General features: G+C 42.4%; 1 protein-coding gene across 1 annotated transcript in view; it reads left to right on the forward strand.

Annotated features, from left to right (window-relative positions):
* The window catches only part of LOC107655460 (myomegalin-like), a 39037-nt gene extending 23918 nt beyond the window's left edge, over nt 1-15119 (forward strand). Inside the window, exons 28-39 of the mRNA XM_016442951.1 lie at nt 6764-6919; nt 7331-7569; nt 8593-8660; nt 10472-10596; nt 10949-11167; nt 11815-11901; nt 12250-12455; nt 12529-12672; nt 12760-12898; nt 13462-13508; nt 13648-13702; nt 14921-15119. Coding sequence (XP_016298437.1) covers nt 6764-6919; nt 7331-7569; nt 8593-8660; nt 10472-10596; nt 10949-11167; nt 11815-11901; nt 12250-12455; nt 12529-12672; nt 12760-12898; nt 13462-13508; nt 13648-13702; nt 14921-15045 — 1610 coding nt within the window. The 3' untranslated portion in view covers nt 15046-15119. The remainder of the gene's footprint in view (nt 1-6763; nt 6920-7330; nt 7570-8592; nt 8661-10471; nt 10597-10948; nt 11168-11814; nt 11902-12249; nt 12456-12528; nt 12673-12759; nt 12899-13461; nt 13509-13647; nt 13703-14920) is intronic.
* The last annotated feature ends 3105 nt before the right edge of the window (nt 15120-18224 follow it).

Here is an 18224-nt window from a genome sequence, read left to right on the forward strand (position 1 = left end):
ATTTAAAACATTAATCTCCACATGAATTTATGACTTTAATTGCACTCATGCCACCTCTGAGCCTCATTGAACGTCTGAAAATTTACCTACAAGCCACTTTTGTGTTCTTCTGTGCCACCTCTGTAGTACAAATTAATTTATTAATACTAATTTCATATGATTGGTAGCTTATTTGTCTTATTCTACATATTGTTTTAAATAGAAATTTTAAAAAGATTATAAACATGCATTTTTGAATTTGACATAGATGAAAATGATGCCATTACAAAGGTTAAAAGAAAATACTCCTGCAAGTCACTTTAAGGAGTCAAATGTCACCTCGTATTAGGAAGGCTAATTTTTGATCAGAATTTTTGATTATTGATCAGAAGGTGCTCCTAAATTTTTTAATTAGGAGGATAAACGCTCCTAATTACAAGAAGAAAAACACTGCTCTTAAACTGGGTGTGTGACAGGTATGGCTGAGGAATGGGGTTTGATCGAAGAAAAATTTTCAGTCAAAATACATTTTTTTTTTGCTTTAACCCCTGCAATATAATAAGAAGTAGAATAAGACAAATAAGTTACCAATCATATGAAATTAGTATTAATAAATTAATTTGTACTACAGAGGTGGCACAGAAGAACACAAAAGTGGCTTGTAGGTAAATTTTCAGACGTTCAATGAGGCTCAGAGGTGGCACGAGTGCAATTAAAGTCATACATTCATGTGGAGATTAATGTTTTAAATATAACATTTTGAATACAGAAATATGATTTAAATAACTGAAATTATACGCTAAAAATGAAACTAAATCCGCCAGCAGGTGGCAGCAAGTCACTGATTTTATCACTGAATCATTCATTCAATTGATTTGTTCGAACGGCTGAATCATTCAGGAATGAAGCAAGTGACTGTCTTTATGAACTGACGGAAATCCGTCGTAGAGACGGAACTTTAATCCCTGCACACACACACACGCACTAATGAGAATTACTGAATCTCACACACACACACACGCACTAAAGAGAATTACTGAATCTCACACACACACACACACACTAATGAGAATTACTGAATTTCTCTCTCACACACACAGACACACACACACTGAGAGTTACTGAAACACTCACTCACTCACTCACTCACACACACACACACACACACACACTAATGAGTTACTGAAACACACTCGCTCACTCACTCACACACACACACACACACACACTAATGAGTTACTGAAACACACTCGCTCACTCACTCACACACACACACACACACACACTAATGAGTTACTGAAACACACTCGCTCACTCACTCACACACACACACACACACACACTAATGAGTTACTGAAACACACTCGCTCACTCACTCACACACACACACACACACACACTAATGAGTTACTGAAACACACTCGCTCACTCACTCACACACACACACACACACACACTAATGAGTTACTGAAACACACTCGCTCACTCACTCACACACACACACACACACACACTAATGAGTTACTGAAACACACTCGCTCACTCACTCACACACACACACACACACACACTAATGAGTTACTGAAACACACTCGCTCACTCACTCACACACACACACACACACACACGGTGACCGTGATTTCACCAAGTACAATCAGAATTGAGGGATAACTTTTCAGGAAATATCTGTTTTAGGCTTACGATCAGGGTTAGGTGCTTCTACACCCTTGTTAATCAGCTATTATTTCACACTGATTTTAGGAATAAATGATGGGTAGGGTTAGATTTAGGGGTAAGGAATGGGTTAAGTCTATATTTTTGGACAGTAATGTTGATCCAGGATCAACAAAAGATGTTAATCCATGAACATGTCTTACTTGGCAAAATCACGGCGACCTCACACACACACACTCACACACACACACACACACACACACACACACACACACACACCTCTCACAGAAATCTTATTGAGTGACAGCTGAACTTTCTCTAAATCCATGTAATTGCTTCATGCTGATAAGTGTTTGACTGCTAACATTCGACACATGGTTTCAGAACAGCTTTACAGAAAGTCTTTCTGTTATGACTATAATAACTATGACAATATCAAATATATCTAGATCTGAATATGTAAAAATATTTACAGGTAGGGTTTCTGCTGAGAGATCACAAATCGTTCCTCTAGTATCACTAAATAATTTGTCAAAGTATAGTCAAAGAATGATAAATTTCACTTAAGCAAACATATGTGATGCAGTGAGATCCAGGCAGAAGATGAACGATTACGTCAGGGATCAATTTTAGAAGAAGGAATAAAAAAATTATTAAATAAAAAAAAAGAATAGAGTAAATATGAAATTATAATAGGAAGTAAGTTTACAGCAAAATTAATTTATCTTATTCAATAATTTGTACTAAAGTGCAGAGTATTCCAAATTATTATATCTAAGGGATGAAGTAATGAATATTAGAAGAAAATCCCAAAAGAAGTACGATATATGCAGAATATGAGGAGAGGGGAAAAGCAAAAGAAACAGAGGAAAGAAGGAGAAGAAAGAGTAAAGAGTAAAAGAGAAGAGTAGGCACAAGGAATATATATGCAGGAAAGTCACGTCCTTCCAAACTGGTGTTGTTACTTTCAAACATATATAACGTGCATAACATACATATTTTTGGAGAATACTACGAATATTACTTATTAACACACATCAAACAAAATAAAAGATAAACATAAATGAGTAACAGTAATGAGTAAATACTTGAATATGAATATATGATGAGGATACAAAGCAGCGCTAGTAGAGTCACAGTTTCTTCAAGGCGACTCTAGAAGGTTGTGGTTAGGGCTGAGAACGATAACGGACTATAAAACACCAGCCCACGTGATCGCGAAGACTGACGCTTCTCTTGCAGATGAGATAAATACTTTTTAAGCTCGTTTTGAGGCTGCATCTCACTGTGCTAACGGTGCTGTTGGCGCAAATAAGAACAAAGACTGCATGCAGGCAGAGAGCACACATGCAGGAAAGGCGTTCATCATCACAGAGGGTGAAGTGAGAAGGGTTTTCCAGAGAGTGAACATAAGGAAGGCAGCAGGACCAGATGGAATCTCAGGTCGGGTCCTTCGAGCTTGTGCAGACCAGCTAGCACCAGTGTTCACTGAGATATTCAATCTCTCCCTGGATCAGTCGGAAATTCCCACATGCTTCAAACAGTCCATCATTGTTCCTATCCCTAAGAAATCGCAAACCTCCTGTCTTAGTGACTATCACCCTGTAGCATTGACCTCAATTGTGATGAAGTGTTTTGAAAGACTTGTTAGAAATTTCATCACCTCCATGCTACCCGACACCCTATATTCCTTACAGTTTGCCAAAACCGCTCAACTGATGATGCCATTACACATCTCCTCCACACAGCCCTAGATCATCTGGACAAGAGGAGGGGGAATTATGTCAAAATGCTGTTTGTTGATTACAGTTCAGCTTTTAACACTATTATTCCCTCAAAACTAACATTAAAGCTGGAGAACCTAGGATTTAGCCCAACCCTGCGTCAGTGGATCTACAACTTTCTATCTGACAGGCCACAAGCAGTAAGGGTGGGCAGATAGATCTCATCCTCACTCACCCTCAGCACAGGAGCACCCCAGGGGTGTGTTCTAAGCCCTTTGTTGTACTCGCTGTACACATATGACTGTGTTGCCACTTCAGATTCCACTACCATCGTTAAGTTTGCTGACGATACTGTTGTGGTAGGCTTGATCTCTGATAATGATGAGAGAGCTTATCTGCAGGAGATTAAAAGACTGGAGGACTGGTGTCAGGAGAACAACCTGCTGAATCCAGCGATACCGGATCATGCGATCCAGCTGGCCGAGTTCTTTTCGGTTTTTCGCATGGATAGAACAATGGAGTCAGGGAAGTCAAAGGGAAGTGGTGTGTGTTTGATGGTAAACAACAGCTGGTGCGATAGCAGGAGCGCTATCTTTCTCAAGTGTTCCTGCTCACCCAACTTGGAACTTTTGACCATCAAATGTCGCCCTTTCTACCTTCCTAGGGAATTTACCTCAATCATTGTCAGCGCAGTTTATATTCCACCTCAGGCGGATACGGGCACTGCTATATGGGAATTACATGAAGCTCTCACTGAATATCAGACCTATCACCAGGATGCCGCACTTATTGTACTGGGGGATTTTAACAGTGCTAACCTCAAACGCGCAGAGCCAAATTTCCATCAACATATTACATGTCTTACATGAAGTAATACAATTTTGGATCACTGTTACACTGCATTAAAAGGAAGCTACAAGGCACAGTCTCTACCCGTGCTAACGGTGCTGTTGGCACTAATAAGAACAAAGACTGCATACAGGAGGAGAGCACAAATGCAGGAAAAGCGTTTATCATCACAGAGGGTGAAGTGAGAAGGGTTTTCCAGAGAGTGAACATAAGGAAGGCAGTAGGACCAGATGGAATCTCAGGTCGGGTTCTTCGAGCTTGTGCAGACCAGCTAGCACCAGTGTTCACTGAGATATTCAATCTCTCCCTGGATCAGTCGGAAATTCCCACATGCTTCAAACAGTCCATCATTGTTCCTATCCCTAAGAAATCGCAAACCTCCTGTCTTAGTGACTATCACCCTGTAGCATTGACCTCAATTGTGATGAAGTGTTTTGAAAGACTTGTTAGAAATTTCATCACCTCCATGCTACCCGACACCCTATATTCCTTACAGTTTGCCAAAACCGCTCAACTGATGATGCCATTACACATCTCCTCCACACAGCCCTAGATCATCTGGACAAGAGGAGGGGGAATTATGTCAAAATGCTGTTTGTTGATTACAGTTCAGCTTTTAACACTATTATTCCCTCAAAACTAACATTAAAGCTGGAGAACCTAGGATTTAGCCCAACCCTGCGTCAGTGGATCTACAACTTTCTGTCTGACAGGCCACAAGCAGTAAGGGTGGGCAGACAGATCTCATCCTCACTCACCCTCAGCACAGGAGCACCCCAGGGGTGTGTTCTAAGCCCTTTGTTGTACTCGCTGTACACATATGACTGTGTTGCCACTTCAGATTCCACTACCATCGTTAAGTTTGCTGACGATACTGTTGTGGTAGGCTTGATCTCTGATAATGATGAGAGAGCTTATCTGCAGGAGATTAAAAGACTGGAGGACTGGTGTCAGGAGAACAACCTTCTTCTGAATGTCAGCAAGACAAAAGAGCTGATAGTGGACTTCAGCACAAAACAGGTGAGGAGCTACCAACCCACTATGATCAATGGGGCTTCTGTGGAGAGAGTAGATAGCTTTTGTTACCTTGGAGTCCACATCTCACATAACCTGTCATGGACAAATCATATCACCACCTTGGTGAAGAAAGCCCGTCAGTGTCTTTACCACCTTAGGTGCTTGAAAGACTTTAAATTGTCCACCAAAGTGCTAACAAATGTCTACACCTGCACTATTGAGAATATCCTGACAGGAAACATCACAGCCTGGTTCAGGAACAGCACAAAGCAGGACAGATGGGCCCTACAGAGGGTGGTGCGATCAGCTGAGCTGAGCGCATTATTCGCATTGAACTCCCTGACCTGGAATCCATCTACAGCAAACGATGCTGTACCAAAGCCAGGAAGATCATGAAGGACCTCAGCCATCCTAACAGTGGTCTCTTTTCTCTGTTGAGGTCAGGGAAACGCTTTCGCTCCATGATGACTAAAACTGAGAGAATGAGGAGAAGCTTCTTCACACAGGCTATCCGTGTCCTGAACCAGGACAATGCCAACAAGATTTAGTTGCACTATACAACACCATATTAACATTAAACTTCTTTTATTATTACAGACCGCACAAGCATAATTGCACTTTACTGCACATACACATACTATCAGATTGTTGCTGTTACCATGTCTGTACTCAGAGATGTACTCATTCACATATTTTTGTACATATATTCTCTATCTTTTTACTTGGTTAAATTTTAATTTTTAATTTTTTGCTGTAATTTTAGTAATCTGTATATTCTTCTCTTTATTTATATTCTTTATTGTTAATTTCTTAGCTTAATTTCTTCTTACAGTATTTTGTAATTCTATTCACTATTCAACCTAAAGTATTTCTTAGGATACAGTTTTTCTTTTCTTTCTCTTCTTATTACTACTTTTATAATATTTCTTTTAATATATAGTCTATTGCATTCTGTGTGGAGAGTCGTACCAAGCATTTCACTAAGTCGTACTGTGTATGATTGTGTATGTGACTAATAAAATTTAACTTGAAATTGATTAAAATAAGAATCATAAATCAATAAGTAATAAATCAAAAATGAATACATGCATGTTGGAAATCTGGGATTGTTTTCATTTAAACATGAAAATGCACAAAGTTTTTGGATTTTTGAGAATTCAAAACAAAGAAACCTAACATTTATTGAGTGACTCAGATCAGACTTCTGATTCTGGAAAACATGATCATCAGGTTTTGTTCATGTAGCTGCCATGCTGCTGTCATTAAAACAAAAGACAAAATAGAACTAAAAATAAAATCTGTGAACTTCACAGTCTGTTTCCTTCTGATCTCAGACTGTTAATGCGGCTGTCACTCCCAAAACTTCACAGTGTGTGTTTTACCCAGATGTTAATGAAGATGATCTCATTGCTGTCGTCAGTCCAGTGTCTCCCCCTACAGGACACAGGAGAGTGCGACAGGTAGACAGTATGTCATTGACACACATAGAGACACATGCATCTGTGCTCCACTGTCTGCAGGTGTGTTCACAGGACTCTTGCCCAGCTCACAGCCTCTGATCCAAACCCAGAGCTGGCCTGCTCACTCTAACCCCATGACCTTTACCCCCCTGACCTGCCCTGACCCCGAGCGCAGGATCCTGACTGTCCCAGCACAGCGGAGGCCGCCCATGAGAAGTGAGCGCACAGCATGTGTTTGTCCCTGACTGACTAACAACTGCAAACTTACTGCAAACCCACAAACAGAAGCCACCAGGTTTCTGTTAAGGAGAGTTGAGGTCAACATCCTAAATCATTTATTTCAACTTCATTATGCATCACAAACTCCGCTGTGCAATGATGGTAATGATTTACTGTGTCTGGAAGCCCCTCGTTTCAGCACAGATTATAGATTTAGAGATTCTCTCATGAATTGTGTTGGAAAAGTGACTAGGCATCATTCATTTCTTCCTATTTATTATTATTTATTCTTGACCTGGCAGACTCCTGTGATATGAGCAGAAGTGAGTGTTTTCACCTGATAGAAACCAACAGTTTAGAGACTTGTGTGTCCTGAAGTGAATTTCTGCTTCGCTCTTTCTCCAACAGCTTTCAGCGCTCCTCACTCGCTCTCCAGCTATCAGATGACCGTGCATTCCATCGATTACGCGCCTGTATCCCATCATGCACTGGGAAACAGTGGAGGCCCATCTCTGCAAACAGATGCATTGTGGGACATGGAGAATATGATTCAACCAATTAGAGGTTTTGATGGATCATCTTATTATCAGTCTGGCAACAGCCAATCAGGTGTGTGTGTGTGTTACTGTCCAGCCGCTCAATTAGCAGTTTAAATAAAAACAAACTGAGAAACAGCATGAACACATGTGCTGCATCCCAATTCGCCTACTTATACTATGCCCTAAAAGTATGTACTCTTTTTGAGAAGAAAAAGTACATACTTTTGAGCATGTAGAAGAATAGTAGGCAAGCTTTGGGACATACTACTTCGTCATAGCTGCTTCTTTAAGGGACGCTCTGTTGCTTAGTTACGTGCATTCTGTCACTGTTTAAACTGCCCTGTCAATCATCTTATCACAGTTAACACCATCCACATTTCATTTAATTTGATTTCCTACCGTATTGGAGAGAAATGAAGAGGCACGTTGATCTGCTAGTCATACTCACATTCATGCTGTTGATCTGTGATTGGACTGCAGACTAGAGGTCTACAAGGGTCCAAAAATTCGTCTATTATTTTGAAAGTTGGACCCGGGCCCGTGCAGAACCGAGAAATGTCAAAAATAACTCACACTTTTCTCATACTAATTTTACAAGTGGAAAGTTACAAAACAACACACGCACAGCGCTGACTGACTCTGATAACGGCCGGGTGTTCTCCGAGTCCGATCGACTCGGGTATTACACACAATGTTAAACAGACCCGGGACCCGAAGTAATAGATTGGGACCCGACCCGGACCCGACTGACCATTTAAAATATAGCTCCGAACCCGTACGGATCCCGGGTCGGGTCTCAGGTCCTCCATGTAGACCTCTACTGCAGACCATCACATGACTGATATTCAGAACAACAGAATAATTGTGTGTCATATTGTTTTTATACAACAGTTCAATAAACTCAGTAAACAATTTTTCACAATCAGCCAGTAAATCTGTGTTCACTCGTGATGGCTGATCACTGAGCTGCTTTATACAAATAATAAAGTTTGAGTTTAATTAAGTTGTCTTGAGCAAGCCAACTTACTGAAATCTGACTTAAACTTACAGTTATTAAGTTGGCTTGAAAAAGCCAACTTACTGATCTACTATATAAACTTAGTGTTCTTCTTCTTCTGAGCCAAATTTTAGTCTGTATCTCCTCCTAGAGCTTTAAAGCTACAACCACCAAACTCGGCTCAGACCTTCAGACTAGAACAGTCAGAACGACTTGAGTTGCTATATCTTTTCTAACTGATCCGATTTTCCTAAAAATGACGATCAAAACTCAGAAAAACTCCCATAGACTTGCATTGAAAAGTCTGAACATTCCATTAAACTCCAACTGTCAAAAATTCAAATGTAAACACACTGAAGCCCATTAGACTCAATGAAGCTGCCATTCTATGTACTATTTCTAATACTCACTCACTCACTCACACACACACACACACACACACACACTCACACACACTCTTTGTTTTCAATTTGGATTGTTTTGCTGATTTTTCAAATATGTAATTTATATCTTTGATAGCGAGATTGACACCTTCATTAGTGTGAGCATAGGTGTTATTTAGAAAGTGATCTATCAGCGCTTGTATTTTTTGGCTGCTAAGGGCTTTCTGATATTCTTCAGCGCTGTTTTCACTCACTCACTCACTCACTCACACACACACTCACTCATCCCGGGTACCTTAGTAACCGCCTAGCAACCATCCACAGTACCTTAGCAACCGCCTAGCAACACCCTAGCAACCACCCCGGGTACCTTAGCAACCGCCTAGCAACACCCTAGCAACCACCCCGGGTACCCTAGCAACCGCCTAGCAACACCCCAGCAAAATTGTCAGTTGTTTTTGGGTGTATTGTGCTTTTTTGGTTCTGAGTGTATGTTTGTATTGTTTTAGTGTTTCACTGTAAAGAAGGCGGATCTCTGCATTATTTGGATCTTTGTGTTTCTGATTTGACAATGTTCTCAGTTTTTTGCGAATAGTTTGGCAGTCTTGATCAAACCAATTTTTGTCATTTTTGGGTATTTGATTTTTTCCATTTTTTGTTTTCAATTTGGATTGTTTTGCTGATTTTTCAAATATGTAATTTATATCTTTGATAGCGAGATTGACACCTTCATTAGTGTGAGCATAGGTGTTATTTAGAAAGTGATCTATCAGCGCTTGTATTTTTTGGCTGCTAAGGGCTTTCTGATATTCTTCAGCGCTGTTTTCACTCACTCACTCACTCACTCACACACACACTCACTCATCCCGGGTACCTTAGTAACCGCCTAGCAACCATCCACAGTACCTTAGCAACCGCCTAGCAACACCCTAGCAACCACCCCGGGTACCTTAGCAACCGCCTAGCAACACCCTAGCAACCACCCTGGGTACCCTAGCCACAGCATAGCAATACCTTAGCAACCACCCCGCATACCCTAACAACAGCATAGCAACACCTTAGCAACCACCCTGAGTACCATAGCAACCGCATAGCAACACCCTAGCAACCACCCTGGGTATCCTAGCAACGCCCTAGCAACCACCCCGAGTACCATAGCAACACACTAGCAACCACCCCGGGTACCCTAGCAACAGCATAGCAACACCCTAGCAGCCACCCCGGGTGCCCTAGCAACTGCCTAGCAACCACTCAGAGTACCCTAGCAACCACATAGAAACACCCTAGGAACCACTCTGAGGACCTTAGCATCTATCTATCTATCTATCTATCTATCTATCTATCAAACTTTAAGCTTTTAAAACTATTTTAAACTTCAAACTATTTCAGACTGAAAACTTAAAGGTCTCATATTGTCAAAACTGAAATTTCCTGGCTTTTTTCATGATAACTGAGGTCTAGGTTCTATGTAACTACCATATAAGTTTCAAAACAGTCAGTCCACAGTAAAATTCACACAGCCTGCATAAAGTAGCTGTGATTTTCGTTTGTTTCTGCTCATTGTGATCTGTTTCTTACTGATAAGTGTGACACATGAATGAGGGCTGTGTAATTGGTGATCTGTGTTCAGACTGCAGCACGAGGTGACTTTACTCCTGCAGCAGTTAGCAGAGAGCAGACAGCTGCTACACGCCCTACGGAGTGAACTACAGCTGTACGACCGCGTGTGTGGTGTGAGAAAGAGCGCCGCTGCAGGTGAGATGCCGCAGACGCACCACAACATCTGTGAACGATACTGGAATAGTCCACACACATCCAAAATAAAAATATTCTGCCGTGGTTTATTTACTCTCATGTTGCTGCAAACCTGTCCGAGTTTCTTTTTTCCTGTGAAATGCAACAGATGTATGTAAAAGAGCCCCTTCACTGCTGCTCACTAGTGTGATTTGCTGCGGTGCATTATCTATCATGTGAAGTGTGAATATGTGCATGAGTGATGTTGAATATTGAGCTCTAGACTCTCAGCAAACGACAGTTTCCAGTTACTCCAAACAAATCACGTATAGATTTTATCATCCAGTCGGTGCATTGAGCCTCTGTTGTGTAGGGTTGGTGTGTGGCGTGCGCTGCCCGGCGGTGGAGCTCGGGGAGCTGCTGGTGGAGGTTCGGGCTCTAAGGGCCCAGCTGGAGCGCAGTGTACAGGAGAACAGTGCTCTACAAGCTCAGCTGCAGAAACAGATGGATCATTGCATCGATCAGCGCCCGTCGCTCATCATCCCGGCCAGTCCGCTGCGGGACGTGCTTTACCGCCGACAGCTTCTGCATGGTAACGTCTGCACCTGCTGATTTCACATTGGCCGTTCTGCATGCGTGATTTATAGGGTGGCCATATGTGCCATTTATTCGAGACACATCATGACCAGGATTTTTATATTGCCTGAAACATCCAAAGTAGTTTGACCAATAACATGCAGGTATTGTACATAATCGACCAATTGTGGCACATGAGAAGGTGAGATCTACAGAGAATCAAAGCAATCAAAGCGATGCAAATACATGCACGTGTTAGGTGTGTTTGTTTGTTCCTTCGACTTCAAGTGTCGCTGCGCACGATCGTTGTATGACACCAAAGTACCGCAAGAGTGATTCGAAAGCATAAGGAGCCGTCTGCTCTGCTCTCTATAGCTCTCGTGAATGTCATACAATGATCGATCTGTAAAGTGCAAACAGCCCAAACCTGGATATTTTAGGCAATATAGAAATCCTGGCAAGGACACGTCCAGTAAAAATGGCCCGTATGGTCACCCTAGTGATTTAGCAAGTAGAAAACATGACACTTGTGTGTGAGGTGTTGTTATGTGCCCTGAGAATCTGCTTGAATATGTCGAGCATTACCTGCAGTTTACCAGTGCTGTTGTTTGTGAATGGATGTGATGGTTTGTGATGTACTAACCGGTCTGCCGTGCTCCACAGACCCGTCTCCTTCTCCTCCTGTCAGAGACGTGGGGCCCCTGTACTCGCCGTACTCAGAGATGGAGGAGAGCGCTGTGAACACTAACGGTGTGTGCTAACATCAGCTGCAGCTGGGATGCTCATAATATCACTCTTTCATTGTGGCAGAAATGCAGGCCTATCAAGTAGTTTGAATTGGAATTTAAGTCATTATTGTTTATATTATTAATTTTCTGCTGTGAAACATAAACTAAACCTACAATTAGACTTGGCTTCTCGCTTCATTGAGAACCTGAGCTTGTTTGTCTTGCACAAGTTTAACAGTTCTGGCACCAACGACCTCCTGGAACCTGCTGAAGTACTTCTGGTTGGGAACTAGTTATTAGTGGTGCTGCTTGAGGAATGTTCAAGTAATTAGGTTGATGAGAAGGACTAAAATGCATCTTCTCTCTTCAGACTCACTGGAGCCTCATGCGGATCTGGAAGGAGAAGCTCCGGACGGCTCGTTCGCGAACCGTAACGGGCGGCACGCCATCGGTCACGTGGACGACTACAGCGCCCTGCAGCAGCAGGTGATGGAGGGCCGGGCGCTGGTGCAGCGGATGGAGGCGGCGCTGCAGTCGAGTCTCAGCTCTGCCCTGCTGGAGATCAGCGGAGGAAAGGTGATGCTCAGATGCGTGACAGATCAGAGCGCTTGTGCAAACAGCAGTGGTGTCATGTGTTTCTCTCTTACAGGCTCTGGACTACAGCACAGTGAAGACGCTGCTCTCCGACACCAAGACCTTGCGTCAGATTCTGGACGAAGCCGTGTCTCTGCTCAAGATGTTCTGGCGGGCGGCGCTTCCGAGCAGCGACAGTCCCGCTCTTCTCATTCAGAGGGTTCGAACCGCATTTATTGAGCCCTAAAAATCAAATGCAGTGTTAATGTGAATGAACTGAGCTGAATGTGGCGCTGTTTCCTCTCAGGAGCAGGTCATGCGTGAGGAGATCCAGTCACTGCGTTTGCGGATCGCTGAACAGGAGGAGGTTCTTCAGGGAACCATCCAGCGTCTGCGCTGCTCCAACCGAACCAAAGAAAGCATGGAGACCTTCATCTTCAACCAGCGTGAGTCCAATCATGAAACAAACAGTGCTTTTTAGCCTAACAGCAGAATTCAGGCCAGTAATAGCCTGGCACAGACATCGAATAAAGTAATCAAATGTAAACTAAAACTGCATAATAGTCTTCACTGCGTGAATTAAACATCCCAAACACTACACATGGCGCCCAAAGTATACTTAGCTTTTTTCATTTCGCTTCATCACAGAAAAACCGCCTGGGGAACAGCGCGAGTTCTTATGTGGCTTAATGCGTTTGTAATAACAACTGCATTTGGGCTTGTAGAGAGGAACGAAAGCAAAAAACAAAAAGGTCACATGCTGAGCGCAGCTCGTCTCAGTATTTGAATACTGAGCTAGGCTAGCGGCTAACCCACACAAGCCAGCTATCCCCACCATCACCAGTCAGAAGCTCAGGACCACAGATGAGTCCACTGATCACCTTTCATTTGTTTCAGTATTTTGAAGTTTGTCAAAGTGAGTTCGGACTTTTGCTCTTATATGTGATTGGTTTGTTAGTGTAATGATGTCATCAGCATCCTAGCTTTAACAAACACGTCTGTCTTATAGTTTCCCGGACGCGAGATGTGCTGAAGAAAGCACGAGTGAATCTAGAGGTGAGTGTTCGGTTTCATCTCAGATAAATTGTGTTCAGTGCTGTTTGTCTTGTGTTTGTCCCTCATCTTGAATCTCGACCTCCTTCTTTCTTTCTTCTGTCTTTCCTCTATTTCTCTCATTTTCTCTGAGTGTTCCCAGAAGAATGAGCTCAGGATTTCTTCTCTAAGCTCCTCCTCTTCCTCTCTTTGCCATGGTAACGGTCTGGGTTGTGGCGTGTGTTTCAGCTCACGCTGCTTGTGTCGTAATTGCTTGAGCACTTCCTTCTGTGCGATCAGTCATGTGACATCATGTGTCGCTTGAGTTACTCATGATTCGTCCAATCACACACAGGGACGAGATTTATCACATCTCACTGACATAAAACACAACTAGTGATGCACCGAAATGATTGTTTTCTTGAAACAAACTAAAGTTTTAGTTTATTTAATAATCAACAGTCAAAATGTGTAGAAACATTTAAATGTGCGCATAATGCAGTTTTTATTGTGGCTCTACTCCAATTGAATGACTTTCCTGAGGTAAATGTGACGTGAATCCAGCATCCACACAGTTAACATGTTGTAGTTTATCCACTGTGTGCATGATCATTAAACATCAGCGTTTCAGCCCTGCAGAGCTGGTCAAATATTTTCTGTCATGAAGACATTTGATGCCTCACTGCACACTACAGCATGTGCTAACAGACATATCAACGGATCCAGAAATGATTCAATAACATAACAGAATCTTCAAACCGACTCTGAGTGTGTGTGGCTTGTGTGTTTGTGTGTGTGTGTGAGTGGGGGTGTGGGTGTGGGTGTGGGTGAGTGGGAGTGTGGGTGTGGGTGTGGGTGTGAGTGGGGGTGTGGGTGTGAGTGGGGGTGTGGGTGTGAGTGGGGGTGTGGGTGTGAGTGGGGGTGTGGGTGTGAGTGGGGGTGTGGGTGTGAGTGGGGGTGTGGGTGTGAGTGGGGGTGTGGGTGTGAGTGGGGGTGTGGGTGTGAGTGGGGGTGTGGGTGTGAGTGGGGGTGTGGGTGTGAGTGGGGGTGTGGGTGTGAGTGGGGGTGTGGGTGTGAGTGGGGGTGTGGGTGTGAGTGGGGGTGTGGGTGTGAGTGGGGGTGTGGGTGTGAGTGGGGGTGTGGGTGTGAGTGGGGGTGTGGGTGTGAGTGGGGGTGTGGGTGTGAGTGGGGGTGTGGGTGTGGGTGTGAGTGTGAGTGTGTGTGTGAGTGTGAGTGTGAGTGTGAGTGTGGGTGTGGGTGTGGGTGTGAGTGTGAGTGTGTGTGAGTGGGTGTGTGAGTGTGTTTGTGAGAGTGAGAGTGTGTGGGTGTGAGTATTAACCTCAGGAATGCATCTCATTCTGTTTCTGCCCTGATGTGTTTCTGATAATCAGCAGGATTGATTGTAGGGTCATGTAGGTTCTTTCACTCTTTTGCAGGTAAAGTCTTCACAGGTGCATCCGCAGGTTCTTCTGCTCGGGGTCGCGTGACCCCTGCATCTTCTGCGATCGCCGTGGAAACAGCCAATCTGCAGCAACCTGCCAAGAAGCGTGTCAGGGAGTGACATGAGCTTTCTGCCTCCCGTTAAACCATCTGACAACCGGTCAACACCTCTAACTCACCCACCTTACCCTCCTCTGTCACCGCTTCTGTGTGATTTGACCTCTTTCCTTTAACAGTGGGCCGTTAATATCCACATGCCTACTGATTGACACTTTGTGAGAAGACAGTATTTATCTTTTGACACGAGACAGAGAGGAAACACATTCTTCACTTTCTGAGATATAAACAGACTGCTACAAAATTCCCTTGAGTATCTCAGGGATTTTTGGCAAAAACACGTTACATTTGTGTGGCTGATCAGCATGCGAGCCGTTCTGAGCACTGACCGCTGCGTCACGAAACAAAATGGCAACTAAAGCGTGTGAAATAAGTTCACGTGGTTGACATTGTGCCATTTATTGTGCCACTGTTAGTATTAGTATGATTGTTGATATTGTCATCATTATCCAGTGCTACTGATTGAAACTGAATGTTGTGTTTAGTATTTGCATGTTGGAGGATGTTAGGTGAGGTTCACCAAACAAGCCAAAGTTTGCATGGTTAATTTCCCTCATTTCAGCTGTTGATGATGACTTCTGTATGTAAACTGATTTCAAGTAACCCATGTTTACTAGCACTATTTTAACCATCTTGTAGGAACTGTGTAGGAGTGCTTTGGGCGTCTTGGCAGTCGCTTATGCCAGAACTTCATTCACAAGCAAATAAATGGGTTGAGGACACAATATAGAAAGTTGAGATTTTCTGCATTTGCAAAAATTTATATAGAATGCAAGTAAGTTGACATTGATTTGTGCACAGTTACTCCTGTGCAAATATAATCAATGACAGCGTTGAAGATTTCTGAACTACAGATTGCAAACTTTGGCAGGGATTGGTGGGACCAGAGCTGCTGATGTCACAATCACGTAGCCAATCACAATCAGAGATGTCTTTATTGCTCTTAGATTTGTGCTGCTGTATATTTTCTTTCCAAGCTGTACATATATGCCTTCCTGCTGTTTGAATTTGGCAGTGTGGGTCAATCTAGTCAACGTTCGCTATAGGATATGCAAATTTATAAAACATGGGTAGCTGTGCAATAGCCATTTGATCTTGATGTGAGACATTGTATAGATGAACTTACTGTGTACATTACACCAATTTATAAACCGTATAAGTTGCCTTGCCTCAAATCTCTCGCATAGGATGAAAATATATGCTTGTAAGTGAATGTTGCTTTGCCTTTAAACAGCCATGTAAGTGATTTCTCTTCAGAGAGAAATGCAATATCAATCTTTAAATGGCCTTGTGAGCGCTCCACAGTATTTGGGTCTCATATCACTTTGTTCAGAACCACAAATGAAATGTAACCGAAGGATTAACGTGATACAGGAATGTTTTGGATGAAATACCAAAGCCAGAGGGGGAAACAAACCTGAATTCAGGTACAGAGAGAAATAAGCAGCAGATGCTGGTTCTGAAATCTGTATAATATGTATATAGTGCTTGAAGGCTCAGTTGTTGCTATAGTTACTGATGTTATGGTGTAATGTAACAAAAGATTGCCGACACGAGCCAATCAAACTCTGTGTCTGACGCTGATGAAAATGTGCCATGCTTTATTACAGCTGCATTTGGAGTTTAAACAGGAATAAACAATAGAAATTCATTCGTTTTCATTTTGTCTGTGACAGTTGCATAAATGTTTTGAAATGTAATAGTTGTTTTTATGTGAACAGAAACAAATCAACTAGAATGGTTTGCTTTATTAATTTTAGAAGCAAAACATACATTTATAATGCATAGCTCAACAAATAATTGATCAGTATATATGATAAAAAGAAAAAGAAAAACATTTCAAGTTGGACTTTCCCTCAAAATAATATCCATAAAGCTGTGGTGTTGCCATTATCTAATGAAACTCCTATTTTCAGTCTTTCCTTTCACACTTGCACCATATGATTATCTTTGGAGTGAATAAACCTTCAACGCCACACAATTCAACTCACAGCAAACAAATAAAACCTCATGAACATAATTTATATCATCCTCAATGTTAAAAAATTCCTGATTCAACATTTAATATTGATGGCCAGAAATGATAAAGCAAACAAAACTAAGCATTTCACACTACAATATTTAACACAGACAAACATTATACACATTATGGCCAACCATATGTGGATGCCCCGTTCTTAGTTAACAAGTATGTCTATTCCAGTAATTCTAGTGCAAAATGAATATTCATGATACACACGCAATACCAATCTAGAGATTTCTGTGCTTCCAACTTTGTTGCAGGAGCTTGTGGAGGGTTCACTGACTCTAGTTCTTCAACACCAGAAAGACCAGACCTGAACACCACCGGAACAGGCCAGTTAGGCTCAGGTGTCCACATACGTCTGGCATAAAATTAATATTTCTAACAGATGCAAAAATACATTCCTGCTTGATAAAATAAAAACATGTCTGTCTGTCACAGTGAAACACAGCTAAAGTGCTCGTCTGACAGCATGATGGTGAAATTCAAACCACATGCAGTAAAACTCCAAAAAACTCACAGTTCAAAATCTATTTGCGCCATTCTGTGACGCTGTTGGAAATGTTTTAATCTGTTCAGTCCTCCTTTACAGCTTCCTTTTGTTGAAATCATACAACTCTGCTCAAAGCACATCTATCAGTGTCGACATGAAAGTATTGAAGCGAATGGTTCTGTTAGGAGCGCAAATACTAAACGCCACTGTGTTTGGCTGAAACTTCCTTTTGTTCTGAAAACAGACACATAAACATGTGTCTTTCCCTCAGTTTACAAAATGAATTATGAGACCATAAACTATAAAAGCTTAGAACGAATTGTTACATTCAAATGTTCATCAGTGTTGAAACTCAAAACTTGACCTCACTTGTATTTATGAAGATCTTCTGTCTGCAGTTTTCAAATATATGAATCCTGTTTGACAGCGTTTTATAAAGAGCTTTGGACAGATTAATTCTTGCCTTCAAGACTGTAAAATGCTGCACCCAAGACGGCAAACAGGAAGTTTAGATGTCCATGTATTGCATGTGTGATGACAGGACACACACACACACACACACACTCACACTCTCTCACACGCACTCCCACACGCGCACTCCCACGCGCTCTCACGCGCGCGCTCCCACGCGCACTCTCACGCACGCACTCCCATATGCGCACTCCCA

The sequence above is a fragment of the Sinocyclocheilus anshuiensis genome, unplaced genomic scaffold, assembly GCF_001515605.1.
Source record: "Sinocyclocheilus anshuiensis isolate Anshui unplaced genomic scaffold, SAMN03320099.WGS_v1.1 scaffold1116, whole genome shotgun sequence".
Lineage (NCBI taxonomy): Eukaryota > Metazoa > Chordata > Actinopteri > Cypriniformes > Cyprinidae > Sinocyclocheilus > Sinocyclocheilus anshuiensis.